Genomic DNA, 24,870 nt, shown 5'->3' on the forward strand with positions numbered 1-24,870 from the left:
CAAACACCAAAGTGGGCCAGCCCACTTTGCCTCACACGTAGGCGTTTGAACACCTGGAGCTTTCATGTTTTCTCAAAAAATAACCTAGAGCTTCTATGTGACGCACCTTGCGTTTAATCTTCCGAAATCACTAGTTAAGGGATACCCGTTACAAAGGTCATCCCATCTTCTCACGCGCTCACAAGTGCCACCTGTCGCGACCTGGTTATTTTACTTTTTTCTTAGGTTCCTTTATTAAAAAAATTATTTCTTGAATTGTGCGTCCAAATCCTGAACCATGGTATTTGTTGGATGAAGATCTTTGAAACTATATCCCATGTTAATAGATTTTGACGAATGTTTTTTATAAAAATGGAAATCATAAAAAAAAGGAAAACAAAAAATGAATACCAAAAAAATTAGTTGGCCAAAAAAAGAAAGAAGAAAACCGGAGGCTGAAAGCATAGTTGCGGTTTTTCACTTTTTAGGAGCACAGGTTGTGTTTCTCGCGAAAGAAGAAAACCGGAGGCTGAAAGCATAGTTGCGGTTTTTCACAATTGTACAGAAGATGTCGTAAGGGTAGCTTCCAAACTACATCACTTATGACATTTGCTCATCTGATTCTTGTACGATGAGAAATTCAGCACTCTGCTACTCTTCGGTCTGACCGTCGGATGGTTTAATCGGCAGCGGTACAAAAATTTGTACAGAAGATGTCGTAGGTGTAGCATGATCCCAATTTATCGGCATCAGTGAGAAATGGCTAATCAAACAATTTGTGATTCATCTTGATCGAGGGTGGACACCTAGGGGATTGGACTCGAAGAATCATATGCGTCCGTGGAAATATCCTATTTGATGCTTAAGGCGCCAAATAAGTTTTTTTTTGCACACCCGGATCGCTCCTTCTTCACCAAACGGACTGGCCCATATAACATATAATTATCCTGGTTTTTGGCCATTTAAGAATGTTCTATTGCCTAGTTTTTCCTTATTCATTTTCTTTTGGTGATTTTTATTCACGGCCTCCCTGGTCTTATATTTCTAGCTTTTTTGTTCTTTGTTTTTTCTTTTCCTCTTTTGATTTATTTTATATTTTTCAGTTACTTTATAAAAAATTATGACAATTTTGAAAATTTGTTTACTTATTTTGAGATCCTCTACTTCGCAAAATGTCTTGATTTTCCTATATTCACAGATATTTTTAAATCGACATAAAATGAATTATGAAATTTGCAAATTTATGAACAATTTTTAATTGAATATTTTTTAATCATGAGTAATTTTTAGTTTGTGAACATTTTCTAAATTCATGAGTACTTTTTTCAGCCAATAGCCGATTGTTTAAACTAGTAGTTGCTTGTTTATTAGAGGAACAAGAGCGGATAACTGAGCGTGAGGTAGTCAGCACCTTAAGCATTGTATACGAGGCGAAGGTTAGGAAGATAGTTTCCCCAACACACCAGCGTTCAAGTCCAATTGCTCACATTATTTTTGGATTTATTTCAGGATTTTCGGCCATGCGTGTTTACTGCGAGGAGACGTTCCCGTTGACTATGAGGCACATGTGGTAACACAGGCTCGGATCCCCGCGGCGCCCCGGCGGAGGATAGGCCGAGCTGCAGCAGCTGCCGGCGAGGGTGGCGGAGAAGCTGGAGTGGAGCGTCGATCCCCGCGGCGCGAATCGCCCGCCCCGGCCGGCGGCCGAGGGAGGGAATCGGGGGAAGAGGATGTCGCTCCCGAGCGAGGGCTGCGGGGGGCGGATGCAGCCGGAGGACGGGATAGCAGCCGATGGCTTGCGCGGCCCTGACCTCAGCTCCTATGCCAAGGATGATGATGGATGGTCTTCGGCGCATCCGGGTGACCTCGCTTTGCCGGTGATGTCTCAGGTGAGAGTATGTGATCGTCTCTGTCTTCAGTCCCCACCAATTCCTTCCGATGATGCGTGGGTGCGTCCTCGACAGGGTTCCCGGCGAGTTGCGGCGTCGGAGGTAGATTGGTTTGCGGCAATTGACGACGATCAATTGCTCTCACGAGAGCACCGGAGCGAAGGCGTGGGCAGCCCCAACGCGCTTCCAGCTGTTGACTGCGCTGACCCGATCCATGGCGGATGGACTACCCACGTGGCACCCATCCAAAAACACGAAGGATCGACGTCGATGGCGGATTTTCGGGAGACGCCTTCGCTAACTGCTCTCCTTCAACCGCTGTGGGCCTGTGCGGCTCCGAATCAAGCCCAATTTCGTGGGGGGTGGCTGGAGGTTCCTGACCGTGAGGCAAACCCTAGGCGACGAGCGGCTGTTGAGGCGGCGGTGTGGCCTGTTGTTGGCGGTGGATCGGGATTCCACCCTCCTGTGGCTAGCGGAGGCCTGACCTTTGCCCAAGCGGTCATGGCTGGACGGGGAGATTGGAGAGGGGGAAGGCAAGACGGTGCTAGAGGTGGGCGTGGGCGACAGGCTGGCCACGCCGGCGACGACTGGCCAGGGTGGCGCGGACCACCACAGCAGCAGCCCCCTCTGGTCAATCCATATTTCGGTGGTGGATTTGGGCCGGGATCTGGACCATTCGCTGGATAGCCAGTTCCTCAGATGATGCAAACAGGGGAGTTCTTTGGTCCTGGATACAATCATTTTGGTAATTCAGGTATGCCCCCAGCCTCTAACCAGTCAGGATATGGGTTTGAATAGCATGTACAAATGCGGGGAGGGAGCCTTGGTAATTTTCAGCAGGCAGGGATGAATAGTCAGAGAACTGGTCAGGGGACAGAACAAGGAAAATTTGGCACTGGTTTCATAAATGCAGGTGCTACTAGTAGCAACGCTAATGGAAAATTTGAGGCTGGGTTTGTGGGTGCTGGATTTGGTAACAATGCTAAGAAATTGCTGGGTCTGATTTTGTTAGTGCTGGAGCTAATAGCAACGCTTCTACTGATGCTAGTAGACCTTCTTTCATCTGCTATAAATGTGAACATCTAGGACATGGTGTTAAGGACTGTAAGACTTCGCTGTTTTGTGTTAATTGCACTAAACGAGACGCTCATATATCCCGCAAATGCAATCTGCTAACGCAACCTAAAGCAGTGGCTAGTCTGATCGGGATAGGGGCAGATGGACTTCAGATGTTTACTGCACGATCTGGGAGGAAGCCGGAGGCAGATAAGGCCAAGCAGGCGATTGCTGTTATTACTGTGAAAGATGACATGCTCACTGCACAACAATTGGTGAACTCATTTAGCATGATGTTTCAGTGGGGATGGTAGTGGCAGGCAAACCCGTACCTCAAAGATAGTTTCCTGATGAAGTTCCCTTCTGTCCAAAAGATTGATGAAATGAAAGCATATAGATTTTTTGGTCTGATTGGAAGCAAAGCTGACGTGAAGGTGAACAGATGGACGAACTCCTCTATGGCCTCTTACAAGTTGTATGTATGCTGGGTCACAATATCAGGGGTGCCAGAAACATTGCATCATTACCAGGGCTTTTGTGAAGCTGGGTCGCTAATCGGGCATGTGTTTGAATTGGATATGGAGTTGTACAGATAATGTGAGATACTCAGAGCAAAGGTGGGTGTCATGGACCCGAGGAAAATTCCACCCAGTGCGCCTCTCCATGAGGATGGGTACATATACAACATTTTCTTTGACCTAGAAGACATTGTGGAAGAAGGAGGTCCAATGAAGGATGGTATCTTAGTGAGCCATCCTAGAGCTGCTGTAGCAAAATCAAGCAATAATGAGAAGTGACCTCGGGACAAATCATCCGGGACTGATGCTGGAAGTGGGAAATCTCCCAAACATGGTGCTCCCACAGCCTCTGATGCTGAAAATGGTGGTAGCTCACATGTAGAAGAGGTCGTTCCTAGCCAATATGAGTTAGGAAAAAAATTAATTGCTGAGAGAGAAACTAGGAAGCTACTTCTTGAGAAAAAATTAACCAGTGAAAAGACGCTCTCGGGAGTGGAACAGGTCAATACTGAGTTTGCCAAAGACACTGCTATGTTAGAGGACTTTACTGAGGAGGAAGAGAGTCTGAAGGAGGATGAGTTCTATTGTACACAAGATCCAGATCACTTTGCTAGGAGGTTGGGCATTAGTCCACAGAGGATTAAGGAAATCAACGATGCTGCTGATAAAGATTTACTTGCTGCGGATTCTGGTGAACTACAGAGTACTCCTGATAAAGAGAATGAAGATCCTGTTTATCTGAACTCCAAGACAGCTGCTATACCGCCTGAGAGAGTTTTGTATCAAAAAAATCCTTCTGTTGATGGGGGTGCAGTATCTGTTTTGCAAGTTCCGCTACAAGATATTAGAGTGGATGATGACCCTACCAAAAAGAAACTATCTGATGCCGCTGCGAGAGTTCAAAAAGCCAAGGACAAGGCTGCTTTGGATGAGGTAGTAAGAAGAAGGAGCGACAGGAACAAGAATAAGGATGAAGGGCAAACTATGGACAAGGCTGCGGAGATGGCAAGGAGGAAAAATCTGGAAAAGACCCCAGGTGAAACGTCTATACCTACTGTTTTAAATACCGTCCCTAGTTTTGTTGCCCATATTACTAGTTGCATTGGTGTCAGTTTAGGTAGAAATGATGAAGAAGTAAAGAGAACTATTTCTATGATTAAAGGGCTTGAAGAGTCCAGGAGAGATCTTTATGCTGCTAGACTGAGAAAAAGTAGTGGAGAGAAATGTGATATTGAGTCAAAGCTGGATAGCTTTGACCTAGAGGCAATTAGAAATTTAATTTCAGATTCTGATTCTGATTCCGAAGAGGATGGGGATCTAAGAGATGAAATAGTGTTGCTTTCTTCTTTATTTAAACCTAAGCAGAAAAAGACTTGCACTGGTGCTTTCAGTGTTAAGCCAAAGGTGAGATGCAGTTCTAGTAGTGAAAATGGTAGGTAATAAGTATATTTTATTTTTATGGATGGTATTTCTTGGAACGCTAGAGGTTTAGGAGAACCTGAAAAAAGAAGGTTTCTTAAACAAACCATCTGTGAGCATAAGGTAGAGTTCGTTTGTATTCAAGAGACTAAGAAAAAGGACTTCACTGGTCTGTGGTTGGCGGGAATTAGTGGTAATTTTACTTTTATATGGCTCTGGCAACGAGCTGTGGGTGCTTCAGGGGGATTGCTTATGGGGGTTAGGGAAGATTTATTCGATGTGGATACGTGTGTAGCTAGTAAATATATGACTCGAATGACCGTGATGGATAAGAGGACCGGTTTCAAATGGAATCTGGTCAATGTTTACGAGGCTGCTCATTCTAGAGATAAAGAGGAGTTCTTAATTAGTTTTGTGCAAATGCTTGGTAGTAGTGTTTTTCCTTTTGTCGTTGGAGGCGACTTTAATATCATTAGGAGAAGTAAGGATAGGAATAAAACTAAGAAGCTTCCCAAGTGGTCTTTCTTCTTTAATTCAATTATTGAGCATTGGGGGTTGAAGGAGCTGGAGATCTCTGGCAGAAATTTTACTTGGTCAAATAATCAAATTGATCCTCTCTTTGTTAAGATGGATAGGATTTTAGTTAGCCCTAGCTGGGAGCTGAAGTTTCCCTTAGTTACAGTTAGAACACTAGTTAGAGGTGTCTCTGACCATACAGCTTTACTTATGCATACCGGGGTTAAACCAAATGTTTTTAATAAACCTTTTTGCTTTGAATTATGTTGGTTTGCTAGGGAGGACATTGTAAGCATAGTTAATAGGGTTTGGAGTACTAATTTGTGTGGTAAGGATAATCTGGCTGTCTGGCAGCAGAAGATGAGGCTTTTGAGAAGGTGCCTGAAGGGCTGTAATCTCAATGTTGAAGGGATGTATAAGAAAAGTAGAAATTGTTGGAAATATGCCCTAGAGGCAATAATAAATTAGTTATTATTATATTTCCTTGTTCATGATAATCGTTTATTATCCATGCTATAATTGTATTGATAGGAAACTCAGATACATGTGTGGATATATAGACAACACCATGTCCCTAGTAAGCCTCTAGTTGACTAGCTCGTTGATCAATAGATGGTTACGGTTTCCTGACCATGGACATTGGATGTCATTGATAACGGGATCACATCATTAGGAGAATGATGTGATGGACAAGACCCAATCCTAAGCCTAGCACAAAGATCGTGTAGTTCGTATGCTAAAGCTTTTCTAATGTCAAGTATCATTTCCTTAGACCATGAGATTGTGCAACTCCCGGATACCGTAGGAATGCTTTGGGTGTGCCAAACGTCACAACGTAACTGGGTGGCTATAAAGGTACATTACAGGTATCTCCGAAAGTGTCTGTTGGGTTGGCATGAATCGAGACTGGGATTTGTCACTCCGTGTAAACGGAGAGGTATCTCTGGGCCCACTCGGTAGGACATCATCATAATGTGCACAATGTGATCAAGGAGTTGATCACGGGATGATGTGTTACGGAACGAGTAAAAGAGACTTGCCGGTAACGAGATTGAACAAGGTATCGGGATACCGACGATCGAATCTCGGGCAAGTATCGTACCGCTAGACAAAGGGAATTGTATACGGGATTGATTAAGTCCTTGACATCGTGGTTCATCCGATGAGATCATCGTGGAACATCTGGGAGCCAACATGGGTATCCAGATCCCGCTGTTGGTTATTGACCGGAGAACGTCTCGGTCATGTCTGCATGTCTCCCGAACCCGTAGGGTCTACACACTTAAGGTTCGATGACGCTAGGGTTATAAAGGAAGCTTGTATGTGGTTACCGAATGTTGTTCGGAGTCCCAGATGAGATCCTGGACGTCACAAGGAGTTCTGGAATGGTCCGGAGGTAAAGATTTATATATAGGAAGTCCTATTTCGGCCATCGGGACAAGTTTCGGGGTCATCGGTATTGTACCGGGACCACCGGAAGGGTCCCGAGGGCCCACCGGGTGGGGCCACCTATCCCGGAGGGTCCCATGGGCTGAAGTGGGAAGGGATCCAGCCCAAAGTGGGCTGGGGCGCCACTTCCCTTATGGCCCATGCGCCTAGGGTGAAGGGGGAACCCTAAGGAAGAGTCCCAAGGAGGGAAGGCACCTCCTAGGTGCCTTGGGGGGGAGGGAAACCTCCCCTGGCCGCCGCCCCCTAGGAGATTGGATCTCCTAGGGCTGGCGCACCCCCCCCCTTGGGCTCCCTATATATAGTGAGGGTAGGAGGGCCTCTTGAGACACCCCTTATGCCTTTGGTGCAGCCCCTCCCTCTCTCCTAAGTCCTTCTCCTCTCCCGTGGTGCTTGGCAAAGCCCTGCAGGATTGCCACGCTCCTCCACCACCACCACGCCGTTGTGCTGCCGCTGGATGGAGTCTTCCTCAACCTCTCCCTCTCTCTTTGCTGGATCAAGGCGTGGGAGACATCACCGGGCTGTACGTGTGTTGAACGCGGAGGTGCCGTGCGTTCGGCACTTGATCATCGGTGATTTGGATCACGACGAGTACGACTCCATCGACCCCGTTCACTTGAATGCTTCCGCTTAGCGATCTACAAGGGTATGTAGATGCACTCTCCTTCCCCTCGTTGCTGGTCTCTCCATAGATAGATCTTGGTGACACGTAGGAAAATTTTGAATTTATGCTACGTTCCCCAACAGTGGTATCAGAGCTAGGTCTATTGCGTAGATTCTATGCACGAGTAGAACACAAAGTAGTTGTGGGCGTTGATTTTGTTCAATATGCTTGCCGTTACTAGTCTTATCTTGATTCGGCGGCATCGTGGGATGAAGCGGCCCGGACCGACCTTACACGTACTCTTACGTGAGACTGGTTCCACCGACAAACATGCACTAGTTGCATAAGGTGGCTGGCGGGTGTCTGTCTCTCCCACTTTAGTCGGATTGGATTCGATGAAAAGGGTCCTTATGAAGGGTAAATAGCAATTGGCATATCACGTTGTGGTTTTGCGTAGGTAAGAAACGTTCTTGCTAGAAACCCATAGCAGCCACGTAAAACATGCAAACAACAATTAGAGGACGTCTAACTTGTTTTTGCAGGGTATGCTATGTGATGTGATATGGCCAAAAGGATGTGATGAATGATATATGTGATGTATGAGATTGATCATGTTCTTGTCAAGGGAATCACGACTTGCATGTCGATGACGAGACAACTTCAAGAAGACACGATGATGGAGATCATGATGATGGAGATCATGGTGTCATACCGGTGACAAGATGAGCATGGAGCCCCAAGATGGAGATCAAAGGAGCTATATGATATTGGCCATATCATGTCACTATTATTTGATTGCATATGATGTTTATCATGTTTATACATCTTATTTGCTTAGAACGACGGTAGTAAATAAGATGATCCCTCATTGAAATTTCAAGAAGTGTTCTCCCCTAACTGTGCACCGTTGCTACAGTTCGTCGTTTCGAAGCACCACGTGATGATCGGGTGTGATAGATCCTTACGTTCACATACAACGGGTGTAAGACAGTTTTACACATGCAAAAACACTTAGGGTTAACTTGACGAGCCTAGCATGTGCATAGACATGGCCTCGGAACACAGAAGACCGAAAGGTCGAGCATGAGTCGTATGGTAGATACGATCAACATGAAGATGTTCACCGATGATGACTAGTCCGTCTCACGTGATGATCGGACACGGCCTAGTTGACTCGGATCATGTAATCACTTAGATGACTAGAGGGATGTCTATCTGAGTGGGAGTTCATAAGATGAACTTAATTATCCTGAACATAGTCAAAAGATCTTTGCAAATTATGTCGTAGGTCACGCTTCAGTTCTACTGTTTAGATATGTTCCTAGAGAAAAATTAGTTGAAAGTTGATAGTAGCAATTATGTGGACTAGGTCCGTAAACTGAGGATTGTCCTCATTGCTTCTTAGAAGGCTTATGTCCTTAATGCACCGCTCAGTGTGCTGAACCTCGAACGTCGTCTGTGGATGTTGCGAACATCTGACATACACGTTTTGATAACTACATGATAGTTCAGTGCGTAATGCTAAATGGTTTAGAATTGAGGCACCAAAGACGGTTTTTTTTAAAACGTCGCAAAAAACCATATGAGATGTTTTGAGGGCTGAAATTGGGATTTCAGGCTCGTGCCCACGTCAAGAGGTATAAGACCTCCGACGATTTTCTTAGCCTGCGAACTAAGGAGAAAAGCTCAATTGTTGTGCTTGTGCTCAGATTGTCTGAGTGCAACAATCGCTTGAATCGAGTGGGAGTTGATCTTCCAGATGAAATAGTGATGGTTCTCCGAAGTCATTACCACCAAGCTGCTAGAGCTTCGTGATGAACTATAATATATCAGGGACATATATGATGATCCTTGAGATATTCGCGATGTTTGACACCGCGAAAGTAGAAGTCAAGAAGGAGCATCAATTGTTGATGGTTGGTGAAACCACTAGTTTCAAGAAGGGCAAGGGCAAGAAGGGATACTTCATGAAATGGCAATTCAGCTGCTGCTCTAGTGAAGAAACCCAAGGTTGAACCCAAACCCGAGACTAAGTGCTTCTGTAATAAGGGGAACAGCCACTGGAGCAGAATCACCCTAGATACTTGGTAGATGAGAAGGCTGGCAAAGTCGGTAGAAGTATATTGGATATACATTGTGTTAATGTGTACTTTACTAGTACTCCTAGTAGCACCAGGGTATTAGATACCGGTTCGGTTGCTAAGTGTTAGTAACTCGAAATAAAAGCTACTGAATAAACGGAGACTAGCTAAAGGTGAGATGACGATATGTGTTGGAAGTATTTCCAAGGTTGATCAAATATCGTCCGCTCCCTCTACCATCAAGATTGGTGTTTGCGTTGAGCATAGATATGATTGGATTATGTCTATCGCAATGCGGTTATTCATTTAAGGAGAATAATGGTTACTCTGTTTATTTGAATAATACCTTCAAATGGTCTTACACCTAAAATGAATGGTTTATTGAATCTCGATCGTAGTGATACACATGTTCATGCCAAAAGATAGTAATGATAGTACCACCTACTTGTGGCACTGCCACGTAAGTCATATCGGTATAAAACGCATGAAGAAGCTCCATGTTGATGGATCTTTGGGCTCACTCATTTTTGAAAAGTTTGAGACATGCGAACCATGTCTATTGGTGTATATGCATGAAGAAACTCCATGCAAATGGACCGTTTGAACTCACTTGATCTTGAATCACTTGAGACATGCAAAACATACCACATGGGCAAGATGACTGAAAGCCTCGGTTTCAGTAAAATGGAACTAGAAAGCAACTTGTTGGAAGTAATACAGTTTGATGTGTGCAGTCCAATGAGTGCTGAGGCATGTAGTGGATATCGTTATGTTCTTACTTCACAGATGTTTTGAGTAGATGTTGAGTATATTTGCTTGATGAATCACGAGTCTGAATTATTGAAAGGTTCAAGTAATTTCAGGGTGAAGTTGAAAGATCGTCGTGACAATAGGATAAAATATCTATGATATGATCATAGAGATGAATATCTGAATTACGAGTTTGGCACAGAATTAAGACATTGTGGAAATTGTTTCACAACTAATATAGCCTGGAACACCATAGTGTGATGGTGTGTCCGAACATCATAACTGCACCCTATTGGATATGATGCATACCATGATGTCTCTTATCGAATTACCATGATAGTTTATGGGTTAGGCATTAGAGACAACCACATTCACTTTAAATAGGGCACCACGTAATTCCGACGAGATGACACCGTATGAACTATGGTTTAGAGAAACCTAAGCTGTCATTTCTTAAAAGTTTGGGGCTGCGATGCTTATGTGAAAAAGTTTCAGGCTGATAAGCTCGAACCCAAAGCGGATAAATGCATCTTCATAGGACACCCAAAACAGTTGGGTATACCTTCTGTCTCAGATCCGAAAGCAATAAGGGATTGTTTCTAGGAATCGGGTCCTTTCTCGAGGAAAAGTTTCTCTCGAAAGAATTGAGTGGGAGGATGGTGGAGACTTGATGAGGTTGTTGAACCATCTCTTCAACTAGTGTGTGGCAGGGCACAGGAAGTTGTTCCTGTGGCACCTACACCAATTGAAGTGGAAGCTTATGATAGTGATCATGAAACTTCAGATCAAGTCACTACCAAACCTCGTGGGAGGACAAGGATGCATACTACTTCAAAGTGGTACGTAACCCTGTCTTGGAAGTCATGTTGCTAGACAACTATGAACCTACGAGCTATGGAGAAGCGATGGTGGGCCCGGATTCCGATAAATGGCTCGAGGCCATAAAATCCGAGAGAGGATCCATGTATGAAAACAAAGTATAGACTTTGGCAGAACAACTCGATGGTCGTAAGGCTGTTGAGTACAGATGGATTTAAAAGGAAGACGGACAATGATGGTAAATGTCACCATTAAGAAAGCTCGACTTGTCGTTAAGATGTTTCCCGACAAGTTCAAGGAGTTGACTACGGTGAGACTTTCTCATTCGTAGCGATGCTAAGAGTCTGTTGGAATTATATTAGCAATTACTGCATCATTTATGAAATCTTGCAGATAGGATATCAAAACATTGTTTCCTCGATGATTTTTGAGGAAAGGTTGTATGTGATACAAACCGGAAGGTTTTGTCAATCCTGAAAGATGCTAATAAGGACTGGAGTAAGCATCTCGGAGTTGGAATGTATGCTTTGATGAGATGATCAAAGATTTTGGGTTTATACAAAGTTTATGAGAAACTTGTATTTCCAAAAAGTGAGTGGGAGCACTATAGAATTTCTGATAAGTATATGTTGTTGACATATTGTTGATCGGAAATGATGTAGAATTTCTGGAAAGCATATAGGGTTATTTGAAAAGTGTTTTTCAATGAAAACCTGGATTAAGCTACTTGAACATTGAGCATCAAAATCTATAAGGATAGATCAAAACGCTTAATGATACTTTCAAATGAGCACATACCTTGACATGATCTTGAAGGTGTTCAAGATGGATCAGTCAAAGAAGGAGTTCTTGCCTGAGTTGTAAGGTATGAAGTTGAGACTTAAAGCTCGACCACGGCAGAATAGAGAGAAAGGACGAAGGTCGTCCCCTATGCTTAAGACATAGGCTCTACAGTATGCTATGCTGTGTACCGCACCTGAAGTGTGCCTTGCCATGAGTCATCAAGGGGTACAAGAGTGATCCAAGAATGGATCACAGGACAGCGGTCAAAGTTATCCTTAGTAATTAGTGGACTAAGGAATTTTCTCGATTATGGAGGTGGTAAAAGAGTTCGTCGTAAAGGGTTATGTCGATGCAAGCTTAACACCTATCCGGATAGCTCTGAGTAGAGATACCGGATACGTATAATGGAGCAACAATTTAGAATAGCTCCAAGTAGAACAGTTATTTGGAATAGCTCCAAATAGAACGTGGTAGCTACATCTAGGAGATGACATAGAGATTTGTAAAGCACACACGGATCTGAAAGGTTCAGACCCGTTGACTAAAACCTCTCTCACAAGCAACATGATCAAACCCAGAACTCATTGAGTGTTAATCACATAGTGATGTGAACTAGATTATTGACTCTAGTAAACTCTTTGGATGTTGGTCACATGGCGATGTGACCTGTGAGTGTTAATCACATGGCGATGTGAACTAGATTATTGACTCTAGTGCAAGTGGGAGACTGTTGGAAATATGCCCTAGAGGCAATAATAAATTAGTTATTATTATATTTCCTTGTTCATGATAATCGTTTATTATCCATGCTATAATTGTATTGATAGGAAACTCAGATACATGTGTGGATACATAGACAACACCATGTCCCTAGTAAGCCTCTAGTTGACTAGCTCGTTGATCAATAGATGGTTACGGTTTCCTGACCATGGACATTGGATGTCATTGATAACGGGATCACATCATTAGGAGAATGATGTGATGGACAAGACCCAATCCTAAGCCTAGCACAAAGATCGTGTAGTTCGTATGCTAAAGCTTTTCTAATGTCAAGTATCATTTCCTTAGACCATGAGATTGTGCAACTCCCGGATACCGTAGGAATGCTTTGGGTGTGCCAAACGTCACAAAGTAACTGGGTGGCTATAAAGGTACATTACAGGTATCTCCGAAAGTGTCTGTTGGGTTGGCACGAATCGAGACTGGGATTTGTCACTCCGTGTAAACGGAGAGGTATCTCTGGGCCCACTCGGTAGGACATCATCATAATGTGCACAATGTGATCAAGGAGTTGATCACGGGATGATGTGTTACGGAACGAGTAAAAGAGACTTGCCGGTAACAAGATTGAACAAGGTATCGGGATACCGACGATCGAATCTCGGGCAAGTATCGTACCGCTAGACAAAGGGAATTGTATACGGGATTGATTAAGTCCTTGACATCGTGGTTCATCCGATGAGATCATCGTGGAACATCTGGGAGCCAACATGGGTATCCAGATCCCGCTGTTGGTTATTGACCGGAGAACGTCTCGGTCATGTCTGCATGTCTCCCGAACCCGTAGGGTCTACACACTTAAGGTTCGATGACGCTAGGGTTATAAAGGAAGCTTGTATGTGGTTACCGAATGTTGTTCGGAGTCCCGGATGAGATCCCGGACGTCACAAGGAGTTCCAGAATGGTCCGGAGGTAAAGATTTATATATAGGAAGTCCTATTTCGGCCATCGGGACAAGTTTCGGGGTCATCGGTATTGTACCGGGACCACCGGAAGGGTCCCGAGGGCCCACCGGGTGGGGCCACCTATCCCGGAGGGTCCCATGGGCTGAAGTGGGAAGGAATCCAGCCCAAAGTGGGCTGGGGCGCCACTTCCCTTATGGCCCATTCGCCTAGGGTGAAGGGGGAACCCTAAGGAAGAGTCCCAAGGAGGGAAGGCACCTCCTAGGTGCCTTGGGGGGGAGGGAAACCTCCCCTGGCCGCCGCCCCCTAGGAGATTGGATCTCCTAGGGCTGGCGCACCCCCCCTTGGGCTCCCTATATATAGTGAGGGTAGGAGGGCCTCTTGAGACACCCCTTATGCCTTTGGTGCAGCCCCTCCCTCTCTCCTAAGTCCTTCTCCTCTCCCGTGGTGCTTGGCGAAGCCCTGCAGGATTGCCACGCTCCTCCACCACCACCACGCCGTTCTGCTGCCGCTGGATGGAGTGTTCCTCAACCTCTCCCTCTCTCCTTGCTGGATCAAGGCGTGGGAGACGTCACCGGGCTGTACGTGTGTTGAACGCGGAGGTGCCGTGCGTTCGGCACTTGATCATCGGTGATTTGGATCACGACGAGTATGACTCCATCGACCCCGTTCACTTGAACGCTTCCGCTTAGCGATCTACAAGGGTATGTAGATGCACTCTCCTTCCCCTCGTTGCTGGTCTCTCCATAGATAGATCTTGGTGACACGTAGGAAAATTTTGAATTTATGCTACGTTCCCCAACAGAAATAGCTTAATTACTCAGCTAGATGATATTGATAAAAGATGTGAGCAAACTGGGTTCTCGGTTGCTGACTATGAGTTAAGAAATGTTTTACAGTATAACTTGAATAAATTGCTTCGAGAGGAAGAGATTAAGTGGTACCAACACTCGAAAGAGAGGGATATTAGAGAAGGCGATAATATAACTAGGTATCTTATGATCAAAGCTAGCGGTAGGAAGCGTAAGAGAAAAAATTTCAGATTTGTTCAGGAGGAAGGGATTATTCAAGGAGATGATAAGCTGCTTGATTATGCCACTATGTTTTACAAAAAATTGTTTGGTCCTGTAGACCTTTTACCTGTGTCTTTGAGCATTCCTGTTCCTGTTGTCTTGGATAGTGATGACAAGAGCAAGTTGATATCTAGGTTCTCCATGGATGAGATTAAGCTTGCTGTTTTTCCTATGAAACATAATAGGGCTGCAGGTCCTGATGGCATGCCCATAGAGTTCTTTCAAAAAATTTGGAATCTGATTTGTCAAGACTTATTCCAATTGTTCTGTGATTTTTTCGAGGGCAAGCTCGATATTCCTAGACTAAACTATGGTATAGTGACTCTGATTGCCAAAGGACAGGGAGCTGATAAGATCCAGATGTACAGGCCTATATGCATGCTTAATGTTCCCTTCAAGCTCTTTACTAAAGTTCTAAACACTAGGGCTATGCTTGTTGCGGATAAGGTAGTTTCTCGTATTCAAACAGCTTTTATAAAAGGTCGCTACATTCTGGATAACGTAGTTATGTTACATGAAACCATGCACTTCTTACATAAGAATAAAGTTTCTGGTGTGTTGTTTAAAGTGGATTTCGAAAAAGCGTATGATAAAATTAATTGGCCCTTTATGCTTTCTGTGTTGGAGATGAAGGGGTTCCCTGAAAAGTTTATTCAGTGGACTAAGGCAGTTACTTACAATGGGAAAGTTGCTATTACTTTGAATGATATGATAGGAAAATACTTTACTATTAGGAAAGGACTTAGACAGGGAGATCCCTTTTCCCCCCTGTTGTTCAATATAGCGGCTGATGTCCTGGTGACCTTGGTGAAAAGGGCGCAGGAGCAAGGTTTTATTAAAGGTTTAGTTCCCCAGCTGTATGACGGCGACCTTTCTATATTACAATATGCGGATGATACTATTTTTATGACTGAGGATGATTTAGAGGGTGCTAGAAACTTAAAAATTATCTTGTGTGTGTTCGAGCATCTGACTGGTCTAAAAATTAATTTTCTGAAGAGCGAGGTTTATTGTTTTGGTGGTGCTGAACCAAAACGGAATGATTATGCTCAGATTTTTACGTGTGCTATTGGTGAGTTTCCTTTTGGGTATTTGGGTCTTCCTTTACATTATAAGAGGCTTGGTAATAGGGATTGGAAATCTGCAGAGAAGAAGTGTGAAAGGAAAGCAGGTACTTGGCAGGGGAGCTTGCTTCCTATGGGGAGGAGGCTAATCCTTGCAGAAACCTGCATGAGTAACATTCCCAGTCACATGCTCTCTTTTTTAGACTACCAAAAGGCGTGGGTAAAAGATTTGACTTTTTCCGAGCTCGGTTGGTCTGGCAAGAAAAGGAGGGTGTGCGTAAATATCATCTGGTAAACTGGATTGATGTGTGCCAAACTAGAGATCAGGGTGGCCTGGGAGTTACTAATTTAGATATAAAGAATATAAGTCTTTTGTGCAAGTGGCTTTGGCGGCTAGAGAACGAGGATGGAGATGGGCAGGAGATGATTAGAGCAAAGTATTTGAAAAAGAAAACTTTGACTCAATGTGAATCATCTCCTGGCAACTCCCATTTCTGGAATGGTTTGATGGAGGTTAAAGATACTTCTTATAGATGCTGCCAGAGAGTTGTGGGTGATGGTCGCAAAACTAGATTTTGGGAGGATGTTTGGTTAAGAGACAAACCTCTATGTTTGGTTTTCCCACGTCTTTACAACCTGACCTTTTGTAGGCACGTCACGGTCGCGAAGGTGTTTAGCCAGGATTTTGATTGCATCAGATTTAGGATATGTTTGTATGGGGAGACCCTTGAGATGTGGAACAAATTACTTGATATGTGTAGTCAGGTGACCTTGTCGGAGGAACCTGACAGAGTTAAATGGCTTCTTACCTCTTCTGGGAACTTTTCGGTTACATCTCTGTACCATTATCTTGTTGCTCGACAGGTTGTTTTCTCTTATAAGTTGCTATGGAGAATGAAGATGCCGTTGAAAATTAAAGCCTTCTCCTGGTTAGTGATCAAGAATAGGATCCTAACCAAAGATAACTTAAGTAAAAAAGGGTGGAAAGGTGCTAAGCATTGTGAGTTTTGTGACAGTATAGAGAATGTGGATCACCTTTTCTTTTCCTGTTCCCTGTCTAGGTTCTTATGGAGTATTGTGGGGTGCTCCTTGGGTAACCAAAGATCCCCCGTGTCTTTCCTTGATTTATGCCAAAATTGGTTGCCTAACTACACTGGCAAAGATAGAGTAGTTGTTATGCTTGGTGTTGCTGCTTTGATATGGTCTATTTGGAAAACAAGAAATAAATCATGCTTTCAAGGTGTAAAGCCCAATGATCCTACTGATATTATTATGTCTGTTTGCTCCCTTCTCTATTCGTGAAATTTTTTGCAGAAAAAGGACTACAAAACACGCTACAGCTGGTCGCTAGAAGGATTGCCCAAGTGACTCGGGATGTCCTCAGGAGAGGATATGGGCGGGCACCGTATGTGAGGAGAATCTGATGAAATCAGTTGCTGGAGGTGCTGATTTCAAAGGCTTGGATCGCTTCTGGCTATCACCCAAAAAGAGTGGATATTCCTGATGCTGGTTATAGCTAGGTTTTGTTCTCTCGTCACCTACCTTTATTTTTGCTGTAGCTTTTGTTCCGCTGATCTGGCTCGATGTTATCTAGACAAGTATGCTAGTGCTGGTTGGGTTACTTGTGTGTCGTAGCATCCTGATGTGGTTTAGTGCCAGGGATGTAAAAAGTGTACTGCACCTTGCTTGTAAAAGACTCCATTTTCTTAATGAAAATGGGGGCCATGTGGCCCCTCTCATCGAAAAAAAATATGATATGCCGACCCGGTCTCTCAAAGGTGCTCATAGGGACAGGGTCTACATATATGTGTTCATAGGGATATGTGTATGCGTGTATGTATGAGCGCTTGCGTCTGTACTGTGTTCTAGAAAAACGCTGTATAGGAAGTCCCATGTCTTCCTTTTTTTTATAGAAAAACGACTTTATTTCTCATATAATAGATAGGTCATTTTACATGAAGGTGAGAGATAAAATCAGGGATAGAAACGTCCCAAAAGCTAGGGGATCTAGAATTATAGCAATATTTAGCTAAGCCATCTGCAGCGTTTGCTTATCTGAACCAGTGTGTGAACTGAACTTTTGCAAACTCCCATATCAAGTCCTTGCACTCTGCTATTGTGGCAACATCAGGCCCTTGGTAACCATCATCAGGATTGATCGCATCCACCGCGTAACTGCAATCGGATTCAATCTGCAGACTATTGCAACCAATTTGGTCGGCAAGACATAGTCTATTTTTAATGGCGGTAATTTCCGCCGAGTCCATGCTTACTACTGCTGGTAGCACACAAGTCGCGACAACAATGAAAGCCCCACGGTCATCTCGAGAAATTGCTCCAGTGGCTCCATCTGCATTTTCCAAGTTTACTGATGCATCCACATTAATCTTGATCATCCCTTTGCTAGGTATTTTTCCATATAAAATGACCGCTCCGGTTCTTGTTTCTTGTCATGTGCGCTCTCACATAGTTGGTCGCGAGGACTCTTAAGGAGATCGTTGTTCGTTCTGGTGTATGGATAGTTTCACCTTTGATGAATTCGCATCTTTGCCACCATATATACCAGGCTGCCTCCAACATGAGCTCAGGGATCGGGACTTCACCTAAACCTCCTTCAACCTATGATAAAAAGCTTCAGAGTGAATGATCCAGAGTTATCTTGCGCCACCGCCTGTTGCGCAGTCTCTAGTAGTCCAAGTGCTCTCCATACTTTTCTTGCGCGTCGGCAGGTGAATAGACAATGCTGAATATCCTCATAGCCCACCGTACAGATAGGGCACTGAGGCAAGCAGGAAACATGACGCCCAGCCAAAATGTCGTAACATGCAAGTGGGCCTCGAAACATTTACCAAAAAAGGCTTTCGCTCTGCTTTATAAATAAAGCAAACTGTCAAGAGCACAGATACACGGACTAGTTCAGAACACACACCCAAGTCATACAACAAGAAGTACAAAGGTTCTGTTGAGTGCACATCTCAACAAGCTCCAAAACATAAAAGAGGAAGCCGAAGAACATGTCCGGTGTCTAATCTGACTTCGGAGGTGGCGGAGGGAGCGGCGGCGACAGTCGGGCGGCCATCGAGCAAAGGTCGGCGATAAAGGCGGAGATGGCGTCCCGGTCCTGTGGGCGGCTAAGCGGCCGCCAAAGCTGCAAGTAATCAGACAGTTTGAAGAGAGCACCAGTAGCCCGTCGAAGAGGGATGCGCTGAATCACAAGTTTATTGCGGATCGTCCAGAGGGTCCAAGCAAGTGCCCCAATCTTAAGCCACCTAATATGGCGACAGGGCAGGGGGGGGGGGGGGGGGTGGGAGTTCTGGAGTTTGGCGAATAAATCGAGGAAGTTGGTGTGGCACCAATTCGAAACACTTTCCAAGCAAAGTGCTCTATCTTTCCAGGAATGCACAAGTTTCAATTATTTTTTCATACATGATCGACATTGCCTTAACCATCTGGCCTCACCAATCTGCCACCGAATTGATGTTCATGCTCTCTGTGATATGCTGATTTAACTGAGAATGTTTCTGACCTTGTATAACTCCATGCCACAAAGTCATTCACTCCTTGCGCGTGTAGGGGTATTCGCATAATTCGATTAACATCAACAGTGGAAAAGATGTCTCTAATTAGCACCTGATCCCATTGGCCTGTATGTGGAAGTCCCATGTCTGTGCACACGTGGTGTTTCCTGTTCGGCGCTTATGCACCAAGTAGTTTTTTCTTTTTTGAGAAACTTATGCACCAAGTAGTGTGTGTGTTAGCGGTATGCAACACCTACGCCACGTTCGTATGGGCCGGCCCATATATGCTCCTCCCATCTCAGTTTTTCGTAAGTTTTGGAAAATTTCGGGCCGGATTTTTCTTTACCAGTTCAGCTTTGGGAATCTCTTTCGTACAGGCTTTAACTTCCTGTTCGGCACGTGTCCATATCGGTACGAGTTACCAACGCGTTCGTGCTGATATAGATACCTACGACACGTCTGCGCGATGATGCTACGTGATTACGGGAGCAAGAAAAGGAAAAGCCCGAACAGATCGATCTATCGATTCATCTCCGACTAAATTCAGCAATGGCGGCGATCCGATGTGCTGCTGCTGGCATCGCGCTCGTCCGGCGAGCAGCAGCCGGCGGCCAGCTGGGAACGCTCCAGCAGATCTTCTCCTCGCTGCGGCCTCGGGGGATTCACAGCCTCCTCGACCGCCCCCTCGGCGCCGGCGCCCTGCCCTCGCCGACGTCGTCCATGGGACCAGCTCGCCGCGTCGTCCCGCCCAACAGATACATGAGCACCAGCCACCTCCAGGTGATTAATTTCCTAGTATCCACGTATCTCTCATCAACCTATACCCAAAGTACATATGTGTATGCCTCTGCAGAGCAAAATATTACGTAGTCGATATATATAGTCTTCTCTTTTTTTACATCTTGTAATGTTATACACTAGCTATTAATCATTGTAAAGTTGAAAGAACAAGCTACTCAAACTGTAATCTCATTGTTTTGATCATCCATGTTTTAGCAGAAGGGACACGGTGCGGCAACGAAGGAGCCTAGCGCCAAGGTTGCATAATAAAGTACAAGGACAACTATTACCAACCCTAAGCAGCTAGCAACATGCACGGGTGCTCATTACTTGTATGTGCAATGCAGGTATAAACGGATGTGGCGGCCTCGTGAGACCGAAGGGGGCGGATTCAGGCTCTGTGTGCTACCGCTCACGCTAGCAATGCTGTATGAAGGATGGGAATCTTACGATGACTTTGAATCGCGTTTCGGCGAATTTTCGAACTGCGAGTTTTGGCAGGAGCAGATTTCCCAATTCCCAACAGCTGCTTGGTCGGTACTGGACAAGACCCGTGACTTGATGCTGGAAAGAGAAACCCCAAGTTCAACCTGAGGAAAGACTTTAACACTTGTCATACTAGTAGTTTTTTGTACATGCTTTGCATGCTGAGAACTTCAGATTGTTATGTCCACAGACTTTTACACAAAAATGTAAAGGCCCTTAGATCAGAAAACTCTGTATGTGCTCAAGTGCATTTGCCTCCTTTTCAAAAAGTAGCTTTCACTTTTCCTAAAATAAAGAAAATAGCTCACATTCGAATGAATCAAGGTTGTTTACGTAGAAATTGTTGGATGGCTAGAATATTGTGTTGTTGTATGTTGTATTGATCTGACCCTCATATGGGGCATAAATAAGAGTACAACATGAAAAAGGATTGGAGTACCAAGGCAAGCAATTATTGGTTTAAACCAAATCTATCTCCATCTCCTAATCCCTAACTATAATACATTTATACTTCTAACAGTTTATAGTATCAAAGTTTCATGAAAGATGCAACTAATTTGTGAGCCAGAAAAAATAACAAACCCAAACTTTTTTCGTTCAAAATCTGAAAATGCTACCGTAGCTCCCCACTTTTTTTCACCCAGACAGAAAAATCGATTAATCTTTCAAAAAACAACTTACACGTGCATGACTCACTCCAATATATACACATTTGATTATTTTTTGTCTTTGAAACTTTTCAGATCAGTTTTAGAATTCTATGAAACAAAGGGAACATATATGCTCACCTGGAGCACATAATTAGCATTTCCCTTGGCAGTACAAATTGGAATCCTAATTCAGGACATGAACTCGGATCGCAGTGTATGCCATAAACTTATTTCTATATGCTCCATGTTCCAATCCCTTTCCATCCAACTTAGTCGTTGGATTCTTACACACAAGAACTTGCACTAATCCACTTATATTAATTTAAGCAGGTAATTGGTCAAGCTTGCATGGTCTAATTTTTTTTGGAATAGAGGGGTAATAATTGGCATCATATGTTCCGTTGCACAACGCATGAGCGCCGAATATATAGTTTTATTGCATATGTTGTGTGTATATATATAACAACATATTTGCAAAAACAATATAGTATGATGTATTATTCCATGCACTTAATTTTACACATGAGTAGTTATTATTGTCGATCAGATATTCTATCTACAAGAATGGTCGATTAGATATGTATTTGCACATAATTCAAATGGTACAATCATGTTTCAACCAGTACTGCCAACCAAATTTTGCATAAAACTGATATTCAACAATTATTTTACCGAAATGATAAGTGTCACATGTGTGACACTTTTTAAAACTAAAGTTGCCACCTGAAAAGAAAAAAACAAACTCAAGAAACTTGCCATCCGAAAAGAAAGTTGCCATGCTTGAAAACTAAATTGCCATCCTCGCGTCACTAAATCTGCCATCTAAAAGTTTGGAGTTGCCATGTATTTGTGCCACACATGTTCAAGCGAGGCATCTGCGTGCGGATGATGTACTTTTCTTTTGACGTATGAACAAACATACGAAAATTCTGTGGTAAGAAACATTTCTGTTTTTATTAGTAGTATGTATATATTTGCATGGTATAATGTATGAGTAAATACAATATGTGCATGATTGGGTGAAAGAAGATTTATTACTAACTATTTTTTTTTTGCAAAAAAGGCATTCTTGATATTGCCGACCCTAGGGAGTCTAAGAATTCCATTCACTTTGCATATTAGTAGGGACTTTACATATTTAAATAATGACTTATAAGGGTTGCCTTGGACTAGAAGTCTGCACACATGTAACCGCGCTGATCATCAAAACACAAAGATTATATTAAAAGAATTGCTATTTCACATCTAGATGTGAAAATCGTTGCCTCACATCTAAGTCCAGAACCATATGATCAAAGTTACTATGAGATTGGTGCAACAACGCTCATTTATTTTCTGATGAGTTATCACTCACTGTTGTCCACTGCTTTTGGTTTCTCAATCGTGTGTGTTGAGTTGTCTTTCTTTGCCCAGGCCCAATAGCTAAAATAATTTCTTTTTTGCCTATGCATTTTTGTGGACCGGGTAGCTTGTGTGTTTTTCATCGTCTTGTTTGCTTTTTTTTTTTCTATGTCCCTATGTGCAGATAAGCCTAGTGCGATTGGGAATTTTTGTTCAAGCATGTGTCCATACTGCAGATTTTATTCTTTTTTGTTTTCATATGTGTCTACACAAAGCAAAACAAAATTTTCTCAAACATGCTTTGTGCGATAGAAGATTTCATGCATGTTAGTGTTGTATTTCTAGTTTACATGTTGATTGAGCTCGCTGGCTGACCAGTTATGTATACGTATTTGTATACGTACACACCGGCACGTGTGCCTGCCGGAGCGTAGGTATTTGGATACATACATGTACACTGACGATCGAGTGAATACATGTATTCAGCTCTGTATGACCCGGTCAGTACGCTCGTTGGTCGTACACAGACCGAATGCACGCACGCGCTGCAACGTAGCTGCATGCAGTTCTCGTGTGCTAGCACGCCGGTGTCTTTCCTTCATACATGCACAGGCCAATGCATCATTTTTTTAGCATCAGGCCAATGCATCCGTGCGTGCCCGGCCAATGCATGGGCCATGCTCGTCAAACTAATAAAGATATCTGGCCATTATTGCTAACGCATTCGCTTAATAATCCGGAGGACACACCGTACCATGCACACGCATCTGCATGATGCACCTGTGTGCGTGTATTGGCACTAGCTAGCTTGCTTCATACTCCTCCCGTCCAAAAATATTTGTCTTAAAAATGAATAAAATAGATATATCTATAATTAAAATAAATTTAGATACATCCATTTTTAGAATAAGTATTTCCGGACAGAGGTAGTACATTTTTCTTGAGACGCTTCATACATACCTGCTGCATATGTCCGTAGGCATACTATTAACATTTTACCGTCAAACAAATGCCCCCGTCAAGTCGAGCTTGAGTGCGAAGCAAGTCGAGCTTCTTTTTTTGAGGGTGAAGTCGAGCTTGACTCGATGCATAAATCTTCTTCGACAGGAGACCGGACGCAACTCATGTAGCTGACACCCTTTGATTTTATTTTTACGCCAGCGTACGTACGTGTGCGTATATGAAAGCTAAACGAGTTGTACTGGATCAGGAATTCTTGTCGTTCCTTACCCTAGACTCCTCCACCTAATGCACGGGCAGCCTTGTCACGGGTTCCTTGGACTCCGCAACATACTTCCATATATACGGGTCACCCGGGCAGATTCTCCTATATGCCAATCACCCTGCGTCGCCGTCCTCTTCTACGACAGGTTCTGTCGTCGTCGCTTGAGCAGCCCGGCAGGGCTTTCGTCGTCGTCGCTCGAGCAACGCGTCAGGGAAGCGGTAAAATCTCCTTTCCTCATCCTTGACATAATGACATGGCATCTTGATACTGCCCGTCCATGTGGCGTATCCATGTGCATGCGATTCGGGATGGGGCAGCTGCACGCATGCATGAATAGCCGTCACCCCTTCTTTATTCTTTACCACGTTGTTTGCTCACGTAGTTGCATGTTTTTACATCAGGGAAACATAGGCCGCAAGAAGCAGTTGAGGGACGGGAGCAGGTCCAGAACGCGCAAGAGTGATCCTGCTTTTCCTCGAGAGAACACTTCAGAAGCACGACGCGGCGGGCGCGAACTCCGCGCAACAGCTGGGGGAGCCCCGTCGTTGACGGTTCCCTGCCGCCTCCGCCGCCCTTGAGCGTGAAACCCGTCCAATATACGCTCACCTCGGCTGCGCCTTCGCCACCTCGCACAGGCGGGGACGACCTCTCGCATCCGCCGGCACCGGTCGTGCTGGGAAGGCGTCTGTCGACATCGATCGGCGGCAGTTTTGTGAGCCGTGGAACCCTTCTGCTGATACAAGACCTTGCCTCGAAGGATCCTGGGGAGCTTCCTATCCCGTGTGTAGGCATGCACATAACTTTTTATTCTAGTATTATTATGATTATTCAGACTCACAAATTGGAGTACGTTGTGAAACTCGGCATCACAGAAGATGAGTTGGTGGAGGAGCTGACGAAGCCCCTGACACAGAAGAGTCAGCGCTGCTGGCAACCGAGCGCGGTTCGTCGAGCCCCAGCCGAAGGCCAACACTGACACCACGCTCTTACCCTCGCGTGCACGGGAGAAAACACGGCCTGTGTCACCCAATGATGTGCGTCAGGTATCTCCATCTTCAGGCCAGACGCACACACCGTCCCACCCGTTTTTGTATAGAGTACATTGCCAAAACCACAATTCTAATTGTGTTCTCGCTTTCTTTTTTTAGTGATGGTTAGGGCTTCCTTTTCCCTGGTGGTAAAAGGCTTAGG

The 24,870-nt window shown here is 44.2% G+C and overlaps 1 protein-coding gene and 1 pseudogene across 1 annotated transcript; both read left to right on the top strand.

The window, feature by feature from the left end:
- Window positions 1–1,709: 1,709 nt before the first annotated feature.
- LOC147993093 (uncharacterized) lies at window positions 1,710–17,047 on the top strand (annotated as a pseudogene).
- A 2,699-nt stretch (window positions 17,048–19,746) lies between these two features.
- LOC147993094 (uncharacterized) lies at window positions 19,747–20,571 on the top strand. The gene is made up of 3 exons (XM_087539219.1): window positions 19,747–19,977; window positions 20,194–20,242; window positions 20,324–20,571. The coding sequence occupies exons 1-3, from the start codon at window positions 19,747–19,749 to the stop codon at window positions 20,569–20,571; spliced, it is 528 nt and encodes a 175-aa protein (XP_087395345.1).
- Window positions 20,572–24,870: the final 4,299 nt, after the last annotated feature.

Source organism: Triticum urartu, chromosome 1A (genome assembly GCF_056163025.1).
Source record: "Triticum urartu cultivar PI428250 chromosome 1A, HENAU_Tu73, whole genome shotgun sequence".
Taxonomy (NCBI): Eukaryota; Viridiplantae; Streptophyta; class Magnoliopsida; order Poales; family Poaceae; genus Triticum; species Triticum urartu.